The sequence below is a fragment of the Squalius cephalus genome (genome assembly GCF_949319135.1).
Source record: "Squalius cephalus genome assembly, chromosome: 18".
Lineage (NCBI taxonomy): Eukaryota > Metazoa > Chordata > Actinopteri > Cypriniformes > Leuciscidae > Squalius > Squalius cephalus.
The window spans coordinates 35,936,135-35,959,956 of NC_137139.1; the positions used below are offsets into that span (position 1 = coordinate 35,936,135).

At 43.4% G+C, this 23,822-nt stretch overlaps 1 protein-coding gene across 2 annotated transcripts in view; it reads right to left on the reverse strand.

Annotated features, from left to right (window-relative positions):
- Positions 1-3,094: 3,094 nt before the first annotated feature.
- LOC307145299 (alpha-2,8-sialyltransferase 8E-like) overlaps positions 3,095-23,822 on the reverse strand; it is a 29,431-nt gene continuing 8,703 nt past the window's right edge. The window contains exons 2-7 of one of the 2 annotated variants that reach the window (XM_079848327.1): positions 17,488-17,568; positions 15,806-15,892; positions 14,657-14,801; positions 10,386-10,498; positions 8,961-9,044; positions 3,095-5,530 (exon numbers count right to left, since the gene is read on the reverse strand). In XM_079848327.1, coding sequence (XP_079704453.1) covers positions 5,008-5,530; positions 8,961-9,044; positions 10,386-10,498; positions 14,657-14,801; positions 15,806-15,892; positions 17,488-17,561 — 1,026 coding nt within the window. In that variant the 5' untranslated portion in view covers positions 17,562-17,568 and the 3' untranslated portion in view covers positions 3,095-5,007. Of the gene's footprint in view, positions 5,531-8,960; positions 9,045-10,385; positions 10,499-14,656; positions 14,802-15,805; positions 15,893-17,487; positions 17,571-23,822 lie in introns of those variants that run through there. The other variant, XM_079848328.1, reaches the window with a different exon arrangement.

The window sequence follows — 23,822 nt, forward strand, 5'->3', positions numbered from 1 at the left end:
AGATGTGGTCAACATTAACAGGGCGAAGGCCAGGTGTGCGACTCTCTTCCAGGGAATTTTCAAGCCGCAAGACAACTTGGCCTGATGACAGCAAATGAATAAAGCTTGTTACGGGGGAGCAATAATCACGGGCATGTTCGGATTTCTGTGAGAGAAAACACTCCAGCTGGTCAAGAAAGAATTCCCGGGAGAGGATTCCCGCCCTTACGGACGTCAGCGATTATGTAACATTTTGTGCACGTGTCGTCAAGAAATAAAAAAAAAGTCAAGAAAACTGAGGCTCATTTGGAGACAAATTGTTATTGAGAGTTGATGGAGAATGCGGGAATGTGTTTGGATGGCGACCACACCAGAGGATTATGGGTTTGAAAACTTTTAAATCATTTTTCAGGAAAGTTTCATTTTAATTACTTTGGTGTAACCAAGTAAAAAGGACTTTTTCCATACTCCTTGAATTAATGTGAGTGTGTACACATCTTAATCATTATTTTCAAAAGTAAATTTAAATATACAACTCGAAAACACATTAAACATATTCCAATGTATTCCATATATATTTTAAAAGAATATTTATTTGCATGACTTTTCCAACAGAAATAACCACAATCCTTACTATTATAAGTTAGAAACTCTGAGCCAGTAACTAATCCAGATTTTACTAAAGTAACAATCTGATTACGTTCAGATTCATCAGTGTCTCACAAGAACAAAACAATATAAACTATAGTGACAATATAGGAATAAGACCCCTGAATGAATTCTGCACACCTAAACAATGATAAAATAAAAAGTATTTTATAGCGTAAAAAAAGTTAAAGTTTTCACACAATGAAAGTATTTTATTCGAGTTGTGGCCATGCCAATGCCATGTCCGCTGTCAATCCCACAATCCACTGTGCGAGCGTGAAGCTCATTTTCCATAGGAATGAATTGAAAAACGGTCACTCTACTCGGCGCCAGTGAAAACGCACTGTTAAAGCCCAATTTATACTTATGCGTCGAACTCACGCCGTAGCTACGCCGTAGCGCGCGTACCCTGACGTGCACGTACCTCTCCAAAAATGTAACGTCAATTCTACACAGACGTAAGCACTGTGATTGGTCATTTAAAGGCCAATTTATACTTCTGCGTCGAGTGTATGTCGTAGGCGACGCCATCGTGAGCATTTATACTTCTGCGTTATGTCTGTGTTGCTCTGCAGTTACACCGCCGAAACGCTAGTTGGCGGAGGCGGGTTTTAATGTTCCACTGTGTTTAGATTCCTCGCGGCTGTTTTGAGTTTAGGCTATAAGCGACTGAAAGGCCCTGTCCCAAATGGCGCACTTCATGCGGACTTTCAGTCTCGTGGACTTAAATTGCGTGTGCTCGCTGAGTCCACGAGTCCGTAGGCAATCCCATTCAGCATTTTAAGGCTCTGCTCAGCAGCGCCCCCTCTGTACCCTTGAAGCAGTGTTCTGCATAGATGCAATCTCCTCACACTTTAACTACCCAGGAATCCTTGCAAAAGGCCAATCAGACAGCAGATGGGAGGAGATTTCACTCACGGACAATTGTTGACATGCTGAGAAGAAAATATTACGGTTTTTATGACCTAGATGTACATTTACCTACAGTTTATACAGACATTATGGTCATCGACCAGTGGTTGATGTCTCAAACATAATAATAGTGCGTTGAATAATACGATCACATTATGATTCATTAAATAAATAGAACCGAATGTCAGGGCTTTACTGAGTCATATGTAAACATAGTATGAATATTGAAACCTGTAAATTCATCTGAAACTCATGCACATTTTCATTATGTGTTAAAATTGTAATCTTAGTTCAAATGGAACATTATGTATTATTATGTACAACTGTATACATCATTTAAATAAGCATGATGTATCTATTGTCTAATGCCCATCTAGATGGCATGTACAATATCAAATTATAGAACTGTAAAATTAGGCGGTGTAGTGGACGTGGAGATGAGACGTCGGAGCGCACAAATGTGATTTCTCCTGTCCAACAACAACCAGGCCGTTATTTCCGGCGTGACGATCGAGTCTGTCCCAAAAATACCTCTCAATGCGCCCTCGTGGACTCACGCCAAGGGCCCTATAAGCCTGCACTACATGACGTCACCAAAGTGTGGACTCTGAGGAAGTCCACGAGTCCGGAGTGTGCCATTTGGGACAGGGCGGAGCGCGGATCATGTTGGAGTTGAAGCTTATCGAGGTGGAAAAACAGTTAATTTTAGTGAAATTACTAAAACTAAAAGGCAGAAACGAGAGAAGGTGTCGGAGGAGATGGTACGTGCGATCCGTGAACCTGTTGACGGTTGAACCGAATTTAAAAATGCCGGGCGGTGCAGAAGAACATGGCCGAAATGCATAGGAGGAAATGCGATGCTACCAAGCCGACCAATCACAGATCTTGCGGTCCGCGTCGACGTGTAGTTACATTTTTGAGGAGGTGTGCGTCAGGGTACGGCTATGCGTATGATACGGCGTACCTACTGCGCGCACCCGACGCAGAAGTATAAATTGGCCTTTAGTAGGAATTTGCGAGTTCGGGAGTTTGCCGTTAGGGCGAAAATGGTCCGCACAGATAATATTCCCTCATGTACAAGCTCACGCGAACTCACCACACTGACCAACAAAAGGGTGAAAGTGAGTGGCTTATGTGTGAACTGTGCTTTATATATCGCTACGCTATTGACGCTACTCTAAGCTTTTTTGGTCCATGAAATTTCGTTGAAATATCGCTAATATGTCGAGACCATTACATAACATATCCATGGCTATAAAAGAGTGTTGCGCGTGTCTGTGGGGGCACAGAACTATTTCGCACATTACTTTAATTTTTATATACTTATTTTAAATAAAATTTTCATCTAAAATCACAAATAAACAATGGCTGTATGCAAAATCGCTCCCTATCCCCTACTCTCCTATTCCCTACATTAGTCAATTAATTTGGTACACTTGAATGTGTGAACAATGCGTACGCCATCTTCTGCCGACACAGGAATTAAGCGCGACCCTCACAGTGTTTGGTTAGCGCACTCAATAATATCAGCAGGGTCTCTGCAAGGGTTTTAAAATCACATTTAATGCTTTTTAAGACCTTTTTAAAGACCATTTTAAATCAGATTATACCATCCAGGCGGAGTAGAGCAGTGTGTGTGGTAACATCGAAACCACAAAAGTACTGAAAAAACAACGATTTAAACAAGTTTTATATAACAATAAATCTCACATTTCAACCTTTAAGCCATTTTTATATTTATATCCATATAAATATGATTTTATAAATATCTTATCCTAATTGTTTACAGTTTTAGAATGCACAGTAGCTTTTTTTTAGATCCATCAGCTTAATGAAATAAAAAATTGCAGAAATATAGCAGTTACCCTGGTAAACCCTGTAAACAATGCAGCTGCTTTTTTTTTTAGAAATGTGACGAGTTTCCAGGAATGATATAAACTCCATAGGTAAACATTTTCATAATTCATCAACAGTATCACATTGATTGTGAACTGATCTGAAAACGTGAGCCTGCAGAATGTGCAACAGTGCCTCGTATTTACTTATACCTCGTTTTACAGCTAAATCATTGCCTTTTGAAGTTTAGCTTTAATATTAAGCCATATCTCGATTCCTGTTTTTACGTCTCCAAATTTAAAAGTGCTTGAAATTATAATTAATACTTTTCTTATAGCATTTAAGATATTTAAGACTTTTTATGGCCTTAAATTTGATTTAAAGGTGACATATTATGCCCCTTTTCACCAGATGTAATATAAATCTATGGTGTCTCCAGAATGTGTCTGTGAAATTTCAGCTCAAAATACCAGATAATTTATTATAGTTTGTCAAATTTGCCCCTTTTTGGGTGTGAGCAAAAACTTGCGTGTGTCCCTTTAAGTACAAATGAGCTTTAGCTCCGCCTCCGTTCAGAAGAGGGCGGAGCCTTTACTCAAGCTTCAGAAAATCCGGCAATAACAAAACAGGCCAATCTCCCTCATCCAGAATCCCAGAATAACCAGTAGCGAGTGCAGCCTTACGGAGAGACTCAGGAAGAGCTTCTGAATGTTAGTGGAGACATTTCTGTAGTTGTTGTGGAGTTACACTGATCATCTCATCATCATGTTTAACTTCTCCACAAGTGTCCACAGTTCCTGAGGTCTTTATAAGACAGCGGTGACATGTTCTGGTCAATAGTGTTCAGTGCTCGTCTGTGCTCAACCACAGAACAGTTTCAGGCTCTGCTCGAACTTTGTTACATTGTTGTCGCTTGCGAAAACCAAATGGCGGTGCCGTGGGTGTAAACGTGCAGATTAAAGGCACACTATGCAATATTTGTACCTTAATATAACAGCTTCAAAATCATTTTGATGGTAAACATAGAAGTAGGGCGAATCATCCCGATGGCAAAGCGGGGGGGGGGGGCTTGACAGCAATGCAGGTTTGAGAGGTGGCGCCCCGCCAAATCTCACGAGAATCACGACTTGCTTTACGGCACGACGTCACATACATCAACAACATGTGAAGAGCCTCTATGGAGACACTAGCACGCATTCCAGACGTGAATCATGGCAGAGTCGACGAAGAAAACGAAGAAAGCGCGGTCGGAAGAGTGCAGAGACGGCTCTGCGTGAGTGGTATTTAAGACAGTAACGTTAAATACAAGTACTCCACAGCGACTCTAGGGGGCGCTGTTTGAGAAAAAACGGAAACTGCATAGTGTGCCTTTAAGGGCCGGTAATATTATAATAAGATCCTCTTCATACATCAGAAGGGGAGCGAAATCTGATCGGCTTTTTTTGGACATGCTTGCAGAGAAAGGCTCACCAGAACAAAGATACTGGGTTTCACTTTTCATGTTTTCTGGGTTGACAGATGCACTGGGGACCCGATTATAGCACTTAAACACGGAAAAAGACAGATTTTCATGATATACCACCTTTAAGACTAAGGACCCGTGGAGACCCTGCGCTACGGGTTCGGAGACCACTACAAATGGCTGTGCCCGTTATCCGGGGTGTTTTCGGACAGAGTCCGAGTGTGTGTTTGTGAGGAGCAGGGCTGCAGGTGCAGTGTCAGCGCCCCCTGGCTGTGGAGCTGCAGTAGCCGCACAAACTCTTCCGGCATCTTGTGCATGTAGGGGTGCGGCATCATCTGGTCGTAATAATGGTACGGAACCGGACGCTCCTGCAGGTCGCTGTCGAACGGCCAGAATCCGTAGACGTGAACATGCTCACACAGTTCCAGTGCAGTGCTGATTAAAATAAACCCAGAGGAGAGGCGCACCTCCTGTAGGCCACGCCCCTTCCAGAACCGGTCCAGTGTCCGCAGGTAAGAGGGGCTGAAGAACACCACCGGCTGCTGAGGTCTGATTGGCTGGAGGACTTTGAGTGTTTTGATTGACACTGATGTGCAGAACGTGTAGGCGAAGGCAGGAATAATGAGGGAGGCGTTTCCGTACACACTGACCCGCTCCACCAACGGATCCGGATCCTTCTCCAGGTTTTTATATCTATAGACACACACACACACACAATATTGGTAACACTTTACAATTAAGTTCATTAGTTAACATTAGTTAATGTATTAACTATGAGCAATGCATTTCTTACAGTATTGACACTTTATTTTAAGGTGTCATTGATACAGTGTAATTATATATTTAAGTACTGAGTAATATTAAGCAACTACATGTACTTACTATAGGGTGTGGGATTCCAAATTTATTAAAAGGTTTAATTGGTTTACATTGAATTTAGATTGTTAGCAGAGTTTTCTAGCAAAAGACTGTTTTACTGAAACTCTTGGAGTTTGTGTTTTAGCAAGAAAGTCCAGCCAGTCCTGTACTCGGGTCTCAGTGTTTGAATAGATATGCTGAGTGGATTAGGGTGGGCAATGCTCTCAGTCTAGAACCGGTTCCTAAACCTGTCTTTTTCGGTTCTTGCCCCTAAATGTATATAAACTGTAAGAGAACATCTCACTGATTCAGACTTGGTGACTGCAGCTACCGACAGCTCGTGTTCTCAATAAAGAATCCTCCTGAAGAAACAACCAAGTCTCCTGGTCTTTTGATTCTAAGTTCACAACAACTTGGTGCCGTGACCCGGATGGAGAAAAAGGAAACTCAAAGAACTTCAAGCTCAAAGACCTGAATCCAGATTGAAACAGCAAGCTCAACAAAATATCTGCTTTACAGACTGCATCTTTTGGAATCCAGAGAGAAACTTCCAGCTAAACAAAGATTACCAGACTGAATTTTTCCAGCTTCCTCCAGATTGAAACTTCAAGCTCAAAGATCTCAAAGCCTGACTGAGTTCCAGAATCTTCCTTTACAACCAAGGGTTGGTGAGTTTCACTCCATTCAAAGAACCGCTACAGACCAGTATATGTGTTTATCCTCTGCGCCGTTCAGAGAAGAGTTAACAGACAGCTGCAGGGTTTTGTTAACTAAGTTATCCTCTAAAAAAAGTTTTTTTAGAGATGAAAGATACCCTCTGCCCGTCAGGGAAGATTAACATTACAGGTTAATATTGTGTACCCTTTGCTTTAGGCAGAGAAGAATTAGCTTTACGTGCTAGTTATTTCGGTTGATCCTCTGTTTTTGTAGGCAGGGAAGATTTTAGCGTAAATTGCTAATATTTTGGTTTATCCTCTGTTTTTTTGTAGGCAGGGAGGTTAAGTGTGAAGTGTTGGTCATTTGGAGAGTTAACAATAGTTAAGCTGTGTTAACAAGTGTATCCTCTGTTGATCAGGGGAGTTTTTTTAGTGTTTGTTTGTGTGGTAAAGATATTCATGAATTAAGAAATAGGGAAAGAGGGAACCACAATTAGCAGATACAGATTGAACAGAGGATACAACCCTAAAGTTTGTAGTCTTTACAATGAATACTGGTCTGTTGCAGTTGTTCTTTGTTTGTTTGTTTTTAACCATATGCACTGACCTACACACCTGCATATGAAGACCCAACCTCCAGAAAACAACTAGACCAACTGCAGAGACTTCAACCAACACAGAAGAAAAAATACTCAACGCAGACTCACCTACGGGAACTTCAGTCATCCCTCATCATGATCAAGATTGTCGTACAGTACTACTACTAACCATCATGGACATCGCACAATGTGTGGACCCCAGAAACAACATATTCTTAGAGCTGATGAATATGTCAAGAAATGCCTTGTTTGCTGGAAAGCACGTTTTGCATGCCACATGCACCTTCAGTAGGAGCCGGAATCCCATGGGTTGCACACCCTATCTCTGTCTACAGCATCCTACCCAGCCAATTCAACGGCAGGTGCACCCTGGTTTATGTTCTACCAGCTATCAGAGAAAATACACACTCCACCCCAAGCTCTCCACAGCTACAAAATTCAGCTCCTTCTATCAACAAAGATGGCTGCATTCCAGGACTCACTTGTGTTCAAACGTGGTGGTCAAGAACTCTTGGAGCATTAATCGCATCGTATGGTGTACCTGAGTGCTGCACCGGGTTAATGGATCCAACAGAGAACTTGAACAAAATACAACAAGACATTCTTGATCTTTCAACAAAATTACACCAGATGACTGAAGACAATTCTTCATGGTTCGGAAACTTGATTGGTAAACCCTAGCTGTGGATTAAAGAAATAGCAATGCTGCTGTTATTTCTCCTACTGGCGTTCTACGTATGCTTCCACAGTATCAAGTGTTTCATTCAACAAATGAGTCACGCCTCTCACGAAAAAATAACTGGTCCAACCATAAAAGAATATTACCCGTAAGAACTTCACAGACCCTAATTGCATGGTTTGTTTCTGTGTCAGCATGCAATTACAGATGAACAACACAGATCACGCTATGTGCCTGTAACTTACACAAGTTACAAGATTGAACTTGCTATGTGCCTGTAACTTACACAAGTTACAAGATTGAACTTGCTATGTGCCTGTAACTTACACAAGTTACAAGAATTAACTTTTAAGTGTCTAAATTTGTATTTTGTGAGAGTTTTTAAGACTCTCAAAGGGGCAAATGTGGGATTCCACATTTTTAAAAGGTTTAATATAGGTTTACATTGAATTTAGATTATTAGCAGAGTTTTCTAGCAAAATACTCTGGTCAGTCCTGTTTTACTGAAACTCTTAATGACTCTTGGAGTTTGTGTTTTAACAAGAAAGTCCAGCCAGTCCTGTACTCGGGTCTCAGCATTTGAATAGATATGCTGAGTGAATTATGGTGGGCAGCACTCTCAGTCTAGAACCGGTTCCTAAACCTGTCTTTTTGGTTCCTGCCTCTAAAATGTATATAAACTGTAAGAGAACATCTCACTGATTCAGACTTGGTGACTGCAGCTACCGACAGCTCGTGTTCTCAATAAAGAATCCTGCTGAAGAAACAACCAAGTCTCCTGGTCTTTCGATTCTAAGTTCACAACAAGGGTTAGGGTTTAGTTGAGGGTTAATTACATGTAATTATGCATAATTTACTGTTATTACTATGGTAAGTACATGTAACATATGTAACAAAGACACTGTAAAATAAAGTGTTACCGTATTTAGTCATCTCTGTTAATGTTGGTTAATAAAAATACAGCTGTTCATTGTTTGTTCATGTTAGTTCACAGTGCATTAGATAATGTTAACAAATACAACCTTTGATTTTAAAAATGTATTAGTAAACATTGAAACTAATATTAACTAAGATTAACAAATGCTGTAGAAGTATTGTTCTTTCTTAGTTCATGTTAGCTAAGGTAGTAAACTAATGTTAACTAATGAACCTTATTGTAAAGTGTTACCACATTATCTAAACAATACTGAAAAAAATAAAAATAAATCCAACTGTATGCATGTATAGATGTGTTGAACATATGAGAATAAAAGTGTCTAATATTATAATAATTTAAAATAATCTCACTGAGAGGAGTGTGTGTGTGTGTGTGTGTGTGTGTGGATACTGACTCTCTATTAATCTGACTGGGGTTGATGGTTATCAGGTCCGTCTTCAGTCCAACATCACTGTCATTAACCGCTGCCAAATTAAACCTGAAAGAGGAAAATAACTCTTTGATTTCTGTGAAACAGGTGCAGCTTCAACCTTTTAAAAGTAAACCATAGGATCTAAAACATAAATGGTGTGTCGTCCAAGCTAAATTAATGTTGGGATCTACATTTATAAGTCATTATCCTTCAATGTGTTTATTAGAAAGAGAATCTGATGCTGATTATTGATCATTTTCAATAATCACTTTACTATAAAATCATATTAACAGGGTTGTCATTTTAAAATGATCTCCTACTGACAAACACAACAAACTCTAACATTTGTCCTTCGAGTACTCTGGATTAAAGCATCAGTCGCCTTGTTCTGCTCGTTAGTCATGAGTGAATTTCATGTTCACAGTCATTGCTAGTGTGACTTCCTGAAGTATGTGATGTGTTCACAGGGAAATGTCAATGCTTAACACTGTGCATATACATTATCTTCTCTGTCTGTTTTATTAGGCTACATAGATAAGCATTTTCAAAAGAATTTGCTCTAAGAATGTACCATCACCTATTGCACAGTAACAGCAGATATAGCCGGTTGAATATAAACCCCTCAGCTGAGCTGATAAGAGATGGCGTGTCCTGTGGTTTCTGTGTAAATCCACAAAACTATTAAAAAAACTGTACAGTGATTAACCATTTTAACTATTCATAAACTAGATTTAAAAGAGTTCAAAGTCTATGTGATCTTCTGGTCTGCAGATGTGGCTCAGGCCCCTCCTCTAACGTGCGTCTGTGGGGTTTTTAGGGGCCAAGAACAGAAGGTGTGATGGCACTTATTGATTTCTTATTATTAGTGGTGCTTGCCAAAGGCAAGGCATCACTAGTGTTCTCTTGTATACTTATTATTAAGTTGGCTTGGGAAGTTGATCAGGGTTGGATCTGAACTCTGCAGGAAGGCAGATCTCCACGAACAGGGGTGCGTTTCCCAAAAGCATCATTGGCCAACTATGGTCGCAAGTTCCATTGAACTCTATTGATAATGACAGAACTTGCGACCATAGTTGGCTTTGGGAAACGCACCCCAGCCCACCCCTGGCCAAGTATGTCTAAAAATGTTCATTCTCACCTTGAGTCTCTCTTCAATATCCATATACAGTCTGTCATCTCTGTGACACATTATGCTTAGTTACAGAATTTCCAAACCAAGGTTTGTGTTTAAAATCATTTTTAAACCATATTTACCTGAACAATTTTCACCGATCTTCAGTCAAAACATATTTTCTAAGAACTTACAGCTTACAGCTATATTCTTTCACCTGTTTTCCATATAAATCACTCTGGTTGAGTGTATTGTTGTAGCCAGTGTGGGAGCAAGGAATGAAGGGATGTGTTTACCGTATGACGAAGTCTGTGCTGTCAATCTCATGTCCACATCTGCTGTTTTTCAAAATCCCCCCGCTACCGACCACAGCACACCGACCCAGACGCCGACCGGACCAGGGGAAGTCCTGCACACACACGGGCACACACACACACACACACACACACACACACACACACACACACACACACACACACACACGCACACACACACACTACATTAACGATGACATTTCATAGTTCCATTGCAAGGGAACTTGCGTTGCATCAAGAATTGACTCTGTTGGAACGCATCTGTGTGATTGCGTCGTGAAGCACATGTGAAATTAGTCCAATGGCATGACAACATCATAGGTGGGTGACATCACGACCGGGAAACTGTCATACCCAAACCAAGAAGCGCTAGCTTCTATGTCTTCAGCAAGCACTCTCTGTGAAATTGATTGTCTTATTTGGTGTTACTGTCTCTGATAAATAAGAGTTATAATGATGGCGAACAAACAACATTTGAAATTGTGCGTTCCTCCCTGCCCTCGCTACATCACGGCTGGGGATACACATGATTTATGCGTAGTTTGTTTGAGAGTGGAGCATGCATAGTTAGCTCTTGAGGGGGTTGGCTTTGAGCATTGTGAAAAGCTTCCATTACGGACGCTCTGCTCAAACTCGTGTTCCTTGCGGCTCTGGTCCTGCTGCTGCCGAGGCGGAGGGGCGATTCAGGTCGGGGGTCTGTAGATGGGGATCTAGAGACAGGCATTTCTCTGCCCTCACCTGCTGGATTCAGTGCCTTTTCTTAGGGTCAGGAATAGTGTTGTCACGGTACCAAAATTTCAGTATTCGGTACCAATACCAGTGAAAATCCACGGTTCTCGGTACCAAAGCTTAATTTAGATTAAATTTACATAATTATATTAAAGTGTATACCACAGTTACAAAGATGGAAATTGTAGTACTAAAAACACTTTACAATAAGATTCCATTTATTAGATAACATTAGATAAAATGACCTAACAATAAACAATAGTTATATACTGTCGCAATTATTCTCCTTTAGGGGTTAATTTAAAAATACATTTTTAAAATCAAAAGTTAACATTATTTATGTTAACATTATTTAATGCACAATGAATGAAGTGAACAAACATGACCAATCAAGTGTTTGTATTAAATAACATTCACAAACATTAATTAATGTTTGTGAAAATATATTGTTCACTCAATGTGTTATGTTAGATAACGCATTAAGTGATGTTAATGAATGGTATCTTACCAAACTATACAGGAGACAAAACGTGTTTTATTTGACTTGACTGTACTTTTATTTAATCCAAAACTGCATTCATATTTAATTTTAAAAGGGCTTTTTAAACCTGCTAGGAGTTATACATAAGCCTAGAACTGCTTTTCTGACGCACTGATATTGATGACGGCTTTTTATTTCTCATCTCCATATATACAGTGCTATGCATAAGTTTAGGCACCCATGCTAAAGTTGACTAAAAAGAGGAATAAAAAATCATCTTTTGGAAATTGAACTTAATGCCTTAATTTAAAAAATGAGGAAAAATCCAACCTTTAAGGACACCAATTTTCTTTGTGAATGAATAATGTATCGTAAATAAATAAATGTTCTTCCTTAAATACAGGGTGCATAAGTCTGGACACCCCTATGTTAAATTCCCATAGAGGCAGGCAGATTTTTATTTTTAAAGGCCAGTTACTTCATGGATCCAGGATACTATGCATCCTGAAAAAAGTTCCCTTGGCCTTTGGAATTAAAATAGCCCCACATCATCACATAGCCTTCACCATACCTAGAGATTGGCTTTATTTACGATACATTATTCATTCACAAATAAAATTGGTGTCCTTAAAGGTTGGATTTTTCCTCATTTTTTGAATTAAGGCATTAAGTTCAATTTCCAAAAGATGATTTTTTATTCCTCTTTTTAGTCAACTTTAGCATGGGTGTCTAAATTTATGCATAGCACTGTATATCTAGTAGTAAAGCTAATGCAAGGGCTAGAAATCAATTAATCCTTTGCTAATACTTCCTCGTCATCTTGGAGAGTGCAGTTCGCACCGCTTTCTCCTTTCCACAAGCGCTTGTTCTCCCGTGGCGTCTGTCGTTGCTATGCATCCATGAACATAGGCGCACATGGAAAAACGAGCGCGTCGCTTCTATTATGAGCGCGCTTGCTGCGCGCCATTTGAAATAACGAATCTGCACACGCAAAAACATCAGCACCACATCAGCAGCACCGCCGGTCGCCATGTCTCAGCGCTTTTATGAAGAGGACGCAACTGCACGCGCTTCGGACATGCACGCGCATCAAGTACCGGGTTTGAGAAAACCTGGTACCTTGACGTTTAAAAAAAATTTAGTACCGACTTGGTACCGAAGTACCGGGTCTTTTGACAACACTAGTCAGGAAGTATGCGCTGTGGTTTCTTCCACCCCGAGTAAGGCTCCGGTGCTGCAGTTATCCAGCTCTGAGGAGTTGGATATTGTTACACATATTGTCTCACACTTCTGCTTATGAGGAGCTCATGGAGGTTGTGACTCAAAACATCGACTGGCCTGCCGAGAAGAAGGACATTTGTCCTAAAAGCAAGTTGGACTTACGCTTCCTGCCCTCACGGTCGCAACCAGTCTCTTATCGTGTGTATAGTTCTCAGATATCTAAATCCAGCTATCTCTCCCCCGAGTCAGCATCGTCCCTGAAGGCCCCGGTGTTACCCACCAAGCCGGTCAGAACAACAGCAACTTTGGTGGGTAAAGCTTATTTGGCTTATACCTGCTAGGAGACCTAGATCTTGAGAGAGCTGCGCCGGGCCACAGATCATTCTCTCCAGGCCACCAAGGAGACGGCTAAATCTATCAGCCGTTCTATGGCAGCCTTGGTGCCAGTGGAGGGGCATCTTTGGTTAAACCTCTCAGGGATCAATGATAAAGATTAAAGTTTCCTCATGGACGCCCCGCTTTCACCTCCTGGCTTCTTCAACGAGTCAATACAGTCATCGAGAGGTTTCAGGAGGCAAACCAGCAGTTTCTCCCACGCCACTCTCAGGTCTCATCTTCAAGCTCGCCACCCAAGGCTCAAGACCAGGGGGTTTTCCCCCGAGGGTCAGTCCGATTCGCATGATCAAGGTAGAGGTAGCTCTAGTCCCTTCACCTTGTCATTGCGTAATGCTAACTACGGATGTGTCCTTCACAGGCTGGGGAGCAGTCCTAGATGGTCGCTCCACTCAAGGTCTGTGGAGAGGACATCAGCTCTGAGGTGATGGATGTGTTTCTTTCTCTAAAGTACATCCTCTCAGACCTCAAGGGCCACCATGTTCTTGTCTGCACAAACAACACAGTGGTGGTTCCCTTTATAAACCATCAGGGGGGGTGTCCACTTTGCATTCGTGTCCACTTTGCAAATGTGCACACCAGATCCTCTTGTGGGCTCAAGGAAAGCTGCTCTCCATCAGGGCTGCTTATATCCCAGGGAGCAGATGTCCTGTCGAGGCAGGGGCTGAGCCCTGAGCAATGGAGACCCCACCCCAAGGTGGTGGAGCAGATATGAAGGGTGTTCGACTAGGTGTTTGCGTCTTGAGAGATGGCACACTGTCCACTGAGGTTTTCCCTCATGCATCCAGCTGTCTCGTCTTAGTGCGGCTCTTCTCGATTTCACACAAGACAGGCATTTGTTATTATGGTGGTGTGGACATAAATTCTCAATGCAGCGCGAGTTTCCTTGAAAGGGAGCGTCTCGGTTACGACTGTAAAAGGGAACGAGATTCTGCGTCGACCTGCCATACTTTCCTGCATGCCTGTGAGCGACTTGCTTCATCCTATCAGAATCCAGCGCTGCTTGATTTTGGGGATACTTGATGTTTTCCTGGTCCTGACGTCACCCGCCTATGACATCCCGTCACGCCATTGGACTGATTTCACATGTGCTTCACAAAGCAATCATGCCACGGCAATTCTCGACACAGTGTCTCGTTCCCTTTTCAGGGAGCCAAGGTTACAGTCATAACCTAGACGATTTCCATTAGGTTTATATTTTCTATGGCCTAACCCAAGCCCTACCGTTAAAACATCACAGAAACATGTACAAAATGCTAGATTAAAATGAAAACATGTTTTGGCCAATTTATAAACGTTTTTAACTAGTGAGGACCAGTGAAATGTCCTCACTAGCCAGTCGTCATAATATTTCACTATATAAGTGAGGACACTCACAATAACACACACACTCACTCTCTCTTCCTCTCTCACACACACACACACACACCTTGGGCAGCATACTGTGGAGTGCTGCATTAATGTTGTATGTGCTTGTTGTGCTTGTTTCATATTGGATGGATTGATTGATGGCTGTGTTGCGTTGGGTGAGGATGAATGATCCTGTGGCGTTACAACAAAACTGCAGCCGGATTCTGTCATAAACACAGAGAGAGAGAGAGAGAGAGAGAGAGAGAGAGAGAGAGAGAGATGGAGGGAGAGAGAGAGAGGGAGAGAGAGAGATGGAGGGAGAGAGAGAGAGAGAGAGAGAGAGAGAGAGAGAGAGAGAGAGAGAGAGAATTTAAAAATGAAATGTTTACGAGGACTCGTTTTACAAGAGCGTTAAGCTGTCACTATACCTCTTGATCAGTTTACATGACTAGGAGAACTATGACACACATCTAATTTAATAACCTGTTATCAAATAAAGTATAGCATAACTGGATTGGAGATTAAAGGGGTGGTTGATTATGATTTAACTTTTCTAACTTTAGTTAGTGTGTAATGTTGCTGTTTGAGCATAAACAACATCTGCAAAGTTACAACGCTCAAAGTTCAGAGCAAAGGGAGATATTTGCTTTTACAGAAATCGCTTTTTAAGAACTACAACAAACGGCTGGTAGAGACTACACAACATTCCTCCCGGGTTAGTGACATCACCAACCCTAGAATTTACATAAACCCCGCCCCCTGAACACGATTTATAGATTATCATGACAGAATATGCCAATCAATGACTAGAAGATAACTACACATCAGCTTCATAAATTCATCAACTAACCATTCAGAAATGTTGTCACTTCTTCTCGAGTCTCTCCATCTTTCTGACTCCGGATTGAACATAAAAGGCTAAAAGTTTTTGAAATGTTCAGTGTGTGTGTGTGTGTGTGTGTGTGTGTGTGTGTGTGTGAGGTAAAAGGACACAAGCTCTTGACGCTCCGCCCCCTGTGCCGGGAGGAGCAGCTCATTTGCATTTAAAGGAACAGACACAAAACGAGGTGTTTTTGCTCACCCTCAAAAAGTAACAACTTTAACATGCTATATAAAAATATCTGTGGGGTATTTAGGGCTAAAACTTCACACACACACTCTGGGGACATCAGAGACTTATTTTACTTCTTGTGAAAAGGGCATTATACCACCCCTTTAAATTACACACCTGTTTATGTCCTGTTCAGTCGTGTTCGGTTTGTAAGGGCAGTTTAAGAAATCGGAGAGTTCCTGGGTAAAACTCTTCATGTCTATCCTATAGAAAGAAACACATGAGATGTTTGAAAACAATCATTCTCATTATTTACTCCCTCAGACGCAGGGGCAGATTAATGTTATATCACCCCTTCCTAAGTCAGTTTCAGGTCTCCAATGCTAGTGGCGAGCGCTTGTTTTCTAAACTGCCGCATGTCAAGAACAGGGACAAAGCACAACGCCATTGGATCAGAGCACTGTCAATCACTGCCTTACACTGCTCATTGTCTGTAAATTTGACAATGCCAATATAGTTACTTGAATCTGAATTTGTCAATCGCTGATTGATTTGCGATGCAGAGTTTTTCCATCTGGAGGAGAGACCACAGACCAGATCTCATCGCAATGTTCAATGGTTCTGATTGCTCTTGTGTGGCGGATCAAGCTATTATATATAGCTAGTGTGAGTAACAAAATGCTTTCTCTGTGTCCAGATTTGACTGAAACAATAATGTAAACATTGAAAAAGTAGTCTTTAATAATGTCAAAATATTTATACAAATGCAAAACCTAATACAACTAAAGTATTATTATTATAACTGAAAATAATGTTTCCAGCAACTATGGATTACAGCCAGGTTTATATATTTATATGGTTATACAGCCATCTAGTGGTTACACTATGGTATTACAGATGATAAATGGTGCATAATTTAGAGGTAAATATTTTGTACCGTAAAATCCTCTTATATAGCCAGTATTTATTTGTTTTCCCAGAGATTCTCATCTGAATACCCATTATTAGTGATATTTATTTTATCACTAATATTTATTCGTGTGGAGGGGGGTGTCTTGTGATCTTTGTGACTCACCGTCGGAACTACATTAACTGGACCACAGGTCTATAGATTGGGTGAATTGCATGTGTATGTTGGCACACAAAGCTAAGTATATAGTTAATGATAAACTTCACATTTAAAGTTCACATTTAAAGCAAATACAAAGATTCAAATGTTTGCAGAGGCGTGTAAGTGAAATGCATTTCAGCTGATGATGAACATAGCACAGTGTCTGCCAGGATGAAAAGAAAAGATAGATAAAAGATAACGCTTCATTATTTACATTTGAAGGGTAATAGACAAATTACACTTCCTCAATTGCAAGACTGTCAATGATTTTAGTTCAAAGTAGTCAAATTAAATCAAGTTTTTCAGTAATGTAAGAATATCTAATGTGATACAATTTGGGGTAAAAAAGCACAGTGTTTTTAGAGCGCAACAATCAAACACTTCCATCAAAGCATTACAGTTTTCCACGTGAAATAGTTAAGAGTTTTCTAATCTGTTTCACAATACGCCGCATTTGAGTTACAATTATATTTGCAGTAGGCCTATACAAGTACTGAATTTACATGATTTTTAAAACTAACTACTTTTATGATTTCTTTTCTCACAAAATGTTTTTGTTTTTTTTGTTTTTTTGAACGTCATCTGCTGAGTATCGGACAATTAAACGAGTTTATAATCGGAAGTCAGAAATTGCACATATATGTTCTCATTCACTTTTATTGTACAGAATCGAGCAGCGTGAATGTTCTTTTAAGAAGGTAATTCTCTGAAATATCAGGATCGCTGGTTGATCTTCATTCTCACGCACCTTTTGGCCGGTTTGATAACGGAAAACTTGCGTCTGAGTTTTGCGCACCGCAGCTTCTGAAGTGCCTCTGTCATCGCATCTCTGAAAGAAAAAGAGCATAAAATAAATTGTCTTGTGCACTAAACCAGAACCTTCATCAAACATATTCAGTGATGTGAAAAAGTATTTGCCCCCTTTCTGATTTATTTTTTCACATATTTGTCACACTTAAATGATTCAGATTACAAAACCAATTTTAATATTACTGAAAGATAACCTGAGTAAATACTAAGTGCAGTTTTTAAATGATCATTTCATTTATTAAAGGGAAAAAAGCTGCTCTATGTGAAAAGGTTTTGCCACCCTTGGCGATAACAACAGCAAACAAGTGTTTGCTAAAACTGGCAATGAGTCTTTTACATCACTGTGGAGGAATTTTGGCCCACTCTTCTTTGCTGTGCTAGTTTTAGCAAAGATCAAAGACTTGGCAAAGACTGGTTCAAATTTGTTGAACTGTCACTGCAAAACTCTACACACAAATCCCCTCATTTCTTATTGCCTACACCATGTTATCATTTAGAAAGCACTAGCATTCAATATTGTTCACTCAAGTTAGCACAGCTTCAGCTAAATTAGCACACAATTACCCAAGTGAAACACTAAGGCCCCATCCACACTACTGCGTTTTCGTTTAGAAACGGGGACCTTTTGCTACGTTTGCACCTCCCGTCCAGACTAAAACGGCAAAAACGAAGACCTAAAACGGAGAAGTTTAGAAACGCTGCCGACCCCATTTTGCGTTTTGAATCTCCGGAGGACGTTTTAGTGAAGACGGGTCAAAACGGAGGACTTTAGAAACGATGACGCAGAGGCTCACGCTCGGCTCTATGATTGGGTGTCATCAGTCATGGAGTAAACACAGGTAATATTCAGTACCAGTAAACTCCACCCGCTGGAACAGTTTTTTACAGTAAGAAACTGCCGCGTCTCAGGCGCAGCTCGCGCGGTAAATGCGTGCATGCTAGAAATAGAACCGACGCCTATTTTTGGAGGAGGATGAGGAGGTGGAGGAGGATGATGAGGAGGTGGAGGAGGATGATGATGATGAGGAGGTGGAGGAGGGTGAGGAGGAGGAGGAGGATGAGGAGGTGGAGGAGGATGATGAGGAGGTGGAGGAGGATGATGATGATGAGGAGGTGGAGGAGGGTGAGGAGGAGGAGGAGGATGAGGAGGATGAGGAGGTGGAGGTGGATGATGAGGAGGTGGAGGAGGAGGAGGAAGAGGAAGGTGAAGGTGAAGGTGAAGGTGAAGGGGAAGGGGAAGGGGAAGGGGAAGGGCAAGGCGAAAGAGACAAGCAGTGCCACTCTAGTTGCTCATGTCTTTGTCCGTGGTATGACTGAGGGAGGCTGGGCAACGAGTACAGCCAAACTTGAGTCGCTTCACCGTCGCCTCGATCATAAGAACCTTCATGGAGAAGAACAGGTACAGTAGATGTGCTTCAGACTGCTCTCTACTGTTACTGTTGAGTGCAGTCACTGTGCTGTTACAACACATACATGTACTGTAGCTGTTGCTCTACACTACTGTAATAAAAAGAAATGCATCAGATTGCCTCACATACAGATAGAGTTTTCTGAATGCTTCCATTTTGTAAAAAGGATGTGTTACAGTTACAGTAATCAGTACTTCTATTTTTCTACACAGAGACGATGAAATGGAAGAAGCCTGCCAAATATTTCAGTTGATGCGTGCTAGTGGTGGATCAGGCATACTAGAGGATTCCCCCCCGCTGCCAATAGGACCAATATAGCCTGTGATGTGGACGAGATCCTCTGGCCTGACCCAGACCAAAGACGGGATCCTATTTTTTTGTTTTTGTTGTTTGTTTGTTTGGTGTATTGTGCTGTTCAGTACATTAAGGAATAAAAAAATGTGCCAATGTATCCATTGTTTGTGTCTTTTGTGTTCTTCGTGTGAAAAGGTTTGTGGGGGGGGGGGGGGGGGGGGCACAAGCAACATAACTTAAAAGTTTTGGAAATGTTGTTTTGAATTTATTGCACCAGTGTGTAAGACTATGTTGTAGTGTGTGTGTTTGTGAGGGCTTGTCTGAGTGTGTGATGTCTGAGGACAAAGTTTGGTTTTTCAGCAAGAGTGAATGGTATTCCTCAGCGAGTGACTTCACTTCGCTGGATCTCCGGAAAGAAGCCGTGCCGTCGAAAAGCCTTTCAGCGGGACGAGCTTGAGTTTCGAGGATGCCGGCCGGATTCGCCTCCTTCGCTCGCCGTACCTGCTGCGCTATCCGGCGCCCATATCCTTTTCACTGCAGCCTTGATCGGTCGCGCCTACGCCGCCGCCGGTCAGGCCGCATCTGCATTGCACTCCATGGCTGTTTTGCAGATTCCTCAGGCCAACCTCCTCCGCTCTCTGGACGAGGCTGGACCAATTAAGGAGTGTGTGGCGGATCTGAGGAGTGCGACGGACTTGGTACTCAGAGCTACTAAAGCCGCCGCCCAGGCCATCGGCCGCAACATGGCTTCTCTCGCCGTCACGGAGCGTCACTTGTGGCTCACGCTGTCCGACATGTCCGAGTCCGACCGTGCCACCTTTCTGGACGCTCCTATTTCTCCGACTGGTCTCTTTGGTCCTTCAGTCAAAGGCTTCGCGAAGCGATTTTCGGAGGTGCAGAAAACGTCTCAGGCAACGAGACATTTTCTGCCGCGGCGTTCCAGTTCTGCAGCGGGCCGTACTAAAAAGCAGCCGCCCGCTCGAAGAACAGCCCCCCCACCGCCTCCACCTCCCGCCCTGCAACAGCACCAGGCCCGGGATGCACGCCAGCGCTCGCGCTCTTCGAGCCGCCGCAGACCGTCGCCTGCCCGGGGACCCAGACCCAGGCTCGCGCCCAGCTTTGAGCCTCTGAAAACTTCCTAGCCCTCCTAGGAAAGCGCCAATGGTTGAGTCCCGCTGCGGCTGGTACACCGTCAAAATCAGCACAAACCGCTCTCTCAGTTCCCTCAACAGAAGTGACTCGAAGAGTGTACTCAGCAGCCAACGAGCCAGTTCTAAAACTCGCTCGCCTGCACACAAACGCCGTTTTTACAGCGACCCACATAAATCTCAAAGAGAGCATTATGTCTGGTCATATTACGGCTCAGGCCGAAGGTGTTTTGAATGTAGAAAAGGTGCCTGCTGCCCAGTGCCCACCCATGCACATAAACACTACCCTCTCTGTGCGTTGTCACACTCATCCAGGGTCAAATACAATAAAGCTGGCTCAGGCCGCTCGACCACTAAGTGTAGGAAAAGTGCCCACTACCCAGTGTTCACCCCTGCACACAAGCACTACCTATGCAGTGTCTCACACCACCACAGGGTCCATATCAGTCGAACCGGCTCACGGCATTCATGGTTTAAGTGTAGGAAATGTGCCCGCTGTACAGCGCTCACCCCTGCCCGTGAAAACGACTGTATCTGCGCTACGCACACACATATCGCCTCAGCGTATGAACCCAGCATGAGCTGACAGTGTTTCAAGTGCAGATCACGTGTATGCCCCTCAGCGCACACACTTTGTGAGAAACTCTCTGCGCCCCGTGCCGCAAGCCCACACAGTTGTGTCTGTAAAGCAGCATCTTCCCGTTCTTATGACCGGGGTGCTAGCCACAGAGCTACCGCACAAAATACTGTCTACCCCATCCAAAATCGAAACAAACTGTTTCATCATGGTTTGGTCTCAGGGTCCCCGAATGTGAACAACTGGAACCCAGACTTCATTCTACCCCTGTCAATTCACACGAAAGCATGGAAATTGATACCGGGGGTTTCAGAGTGGGTACTAAATACAGTGAAACAGGGCTATTCGCTGCAATTCGCTCGCAGACCGCCGCGCTTCACAGCACGGGTCGAAACATCGGTGAATCTAGAAGTAGCACACCTACTTCGCACCGAGATAGCGAATTTGCTGAGAAAAGGGGAGCTGGAACACGTCCCCTTAGCCGAGAGCGAGTCGGGGTTTTACAGCCGTTACTTCTTAGTACCAAAGAAAGATGCGGACTCCGTCCTATATTAGATCTCAGACGTTTGAACAAAGCGCTGATGATACGCTCATTCAAAATGATCACAACCAGACAAATCCATGCTCAAATTCGACCGGCGGACTGGTTTATATCAGTTATTTCAGATCCAAATAGCAGCCCGCCACATTCTTGAGATTCGCCTTCGTACATTTACGAAGTACATGGACGTGGCGCTCGCGCCCCTCAGACGACGGGGCGTGAGAGTCCTGAATTATCTGGACGACTGGCTAATTTTAGCCCAGTCGGAGGAAGAACTGGTATTACACAGGACATTACTGCTGGCCCATCTGGATCAGCTGGGTCTCAGAGTCAACTGGACCAAGAGCATTCTATCTCCCAGCCAGAGAATATACTTTCTAGGGATAGAGCTGGACTCCAGGCTTATGAGGGCGCGCCTGACGCAAGAACATGCGGCGGCAATCCAACGCTTCACTGTAGGGAAGAATCTTCCCCTCAGAATGTTTCAGAGGATGATGGGTCTCATGGCCTCAGCCTCGACGGTGCTGCGGCTGGGTCTGTTACACATGCGCCCTTTTCAGCTGTGGCTGAAACGGCATGTACCAGCAAAAGCCTGGAAGGCAGGTTCGCTTCATCTCACGGCGAATCAGAAATGCGTTGCAGCTCTGAAACCGTGAATGAAAATCGGCTGGTACCAGACCGGTGTGAACATAGGCGCCGCCTCACAAATCAAAGTAGTCTCGACAGATGCCTCCAACACGGGTTGGGGCGCCCTGTACGAAGGGAGACCTTCCATGGGCCTGTGGACAGATGCAGAAAGGCATCTATACATAAACTGTCTAGAGATGAAAGCGGTCGAAAACGCCCTTCAGTTCTTTCTCCCTGTGTTAAAGAACTACCACGTTCTAGTCAGAACAGACAACACCTCAGTGGTGTCCTATATAAATCGCCAGGGCGGCCTCAAGTCCCGGAGCCTTCTTGCAATAGCAAGACGCCTCCTCATATGGGGCCAGCACAACCTGCGCTCGCTGAGAGCGGCGCATGTGCCGGGCATCCTGAACGTGGGCCCAGATATGCTATCCAGGGCCAAGCTCTCTCCAGGAGAGTGGCCTCTGCATCCTATGATGGTACAAAATATCTGGGACATTTTCGGCAGAGCAGAGGTAGACCTGTTCGCGTCACAGACCAACGCTCACTGCCCAATATTCTTTTCAAAAGAAAGGGACGCACTGGCCCAAAACTGGCCCAGGCGCCCTCTCTATGCATTTTCCCCGGTCGCCTTGTTACCACAGGTAATCAAGCGAGTCAGGGAGACCAAATGCTCGATACTCCTGATATCCCCGCTATGGGAGAATCAAGTGTGGTTCCCAGAACTAATGGAACTGGGGAACACAGCTCCATGGCCAATTCCGCTGAGGAAGGACCTGCTGTCCCAGGCCCATGGTGCAGTTTGGACCATCACCATTTCACCTCCCAGAGGGAGTGCTGAACACAATCACCAGGCTAGAGCTCCGTCTACTAGACGGCTCTATGGGTCCAAATGGTCAGTGTTCGCTGAATGGTGTTCAGCTCATGACTTTAACCCGCTAAGTGGTGAGGTAGCGGTGGTGCTTTCTTTCCTGCAAGAGCTGCTGGACAGCGGTAGAACTCCATCCACGCTTAAAGTGTATGTGGCAGCTATAGTGGCTTTCGCGAAGCCCGCGAACGGCCAGTCACTGGGAAAGAACGACCTCATAGTCCGTTTCCTCAGGGGTGCTAGGAGGCTGAACCCTCCTCGACCACCCTCGGTTCCAGCGTGGGACCTTTCCACGGTCCTTGAGGCCATGAAAGGTAAACCATTCAAACCATTACATGCGGTGGAACTAAGGTACCTATCCTTCAAAACTGCTTTTCTGCTGGCGCTAGCCTCAGTAAAGCGAGTGGGCGACCTGCACGCGCTCTCAGTAAGCGCTACGTGCCTGGAATTTGGGCCTAACGACTCTAAAGTTATCCTCAAACCAAGGCATGGTTACGTCCCAAAGGTGCTTGCGACTCCGTTCATAGTGCAAGTTATTCCCCTTTCGGCACTCCTTGCGTCCGACAGTGAGACTGGGATTAACCTCCTTTGCCCAGTGAGGGCTTTAAGGATTTATGTGCAACGCTCTGCGGCCTATAGGCAAACAGAGCAGCTTTTCGTTTCGTTCGGTGGCCGCGTCAAAGGCTGGCCGTCTCGAAACAGACCCTGTCCAGATGGATAGTGGATGCTATCGCGTCCGCCTATGCCTCCAAGGGCCTGGATTGTCCCTTAGGGGTTAGGGCCCACTCGACTAGAGGCATGGCCTGGTC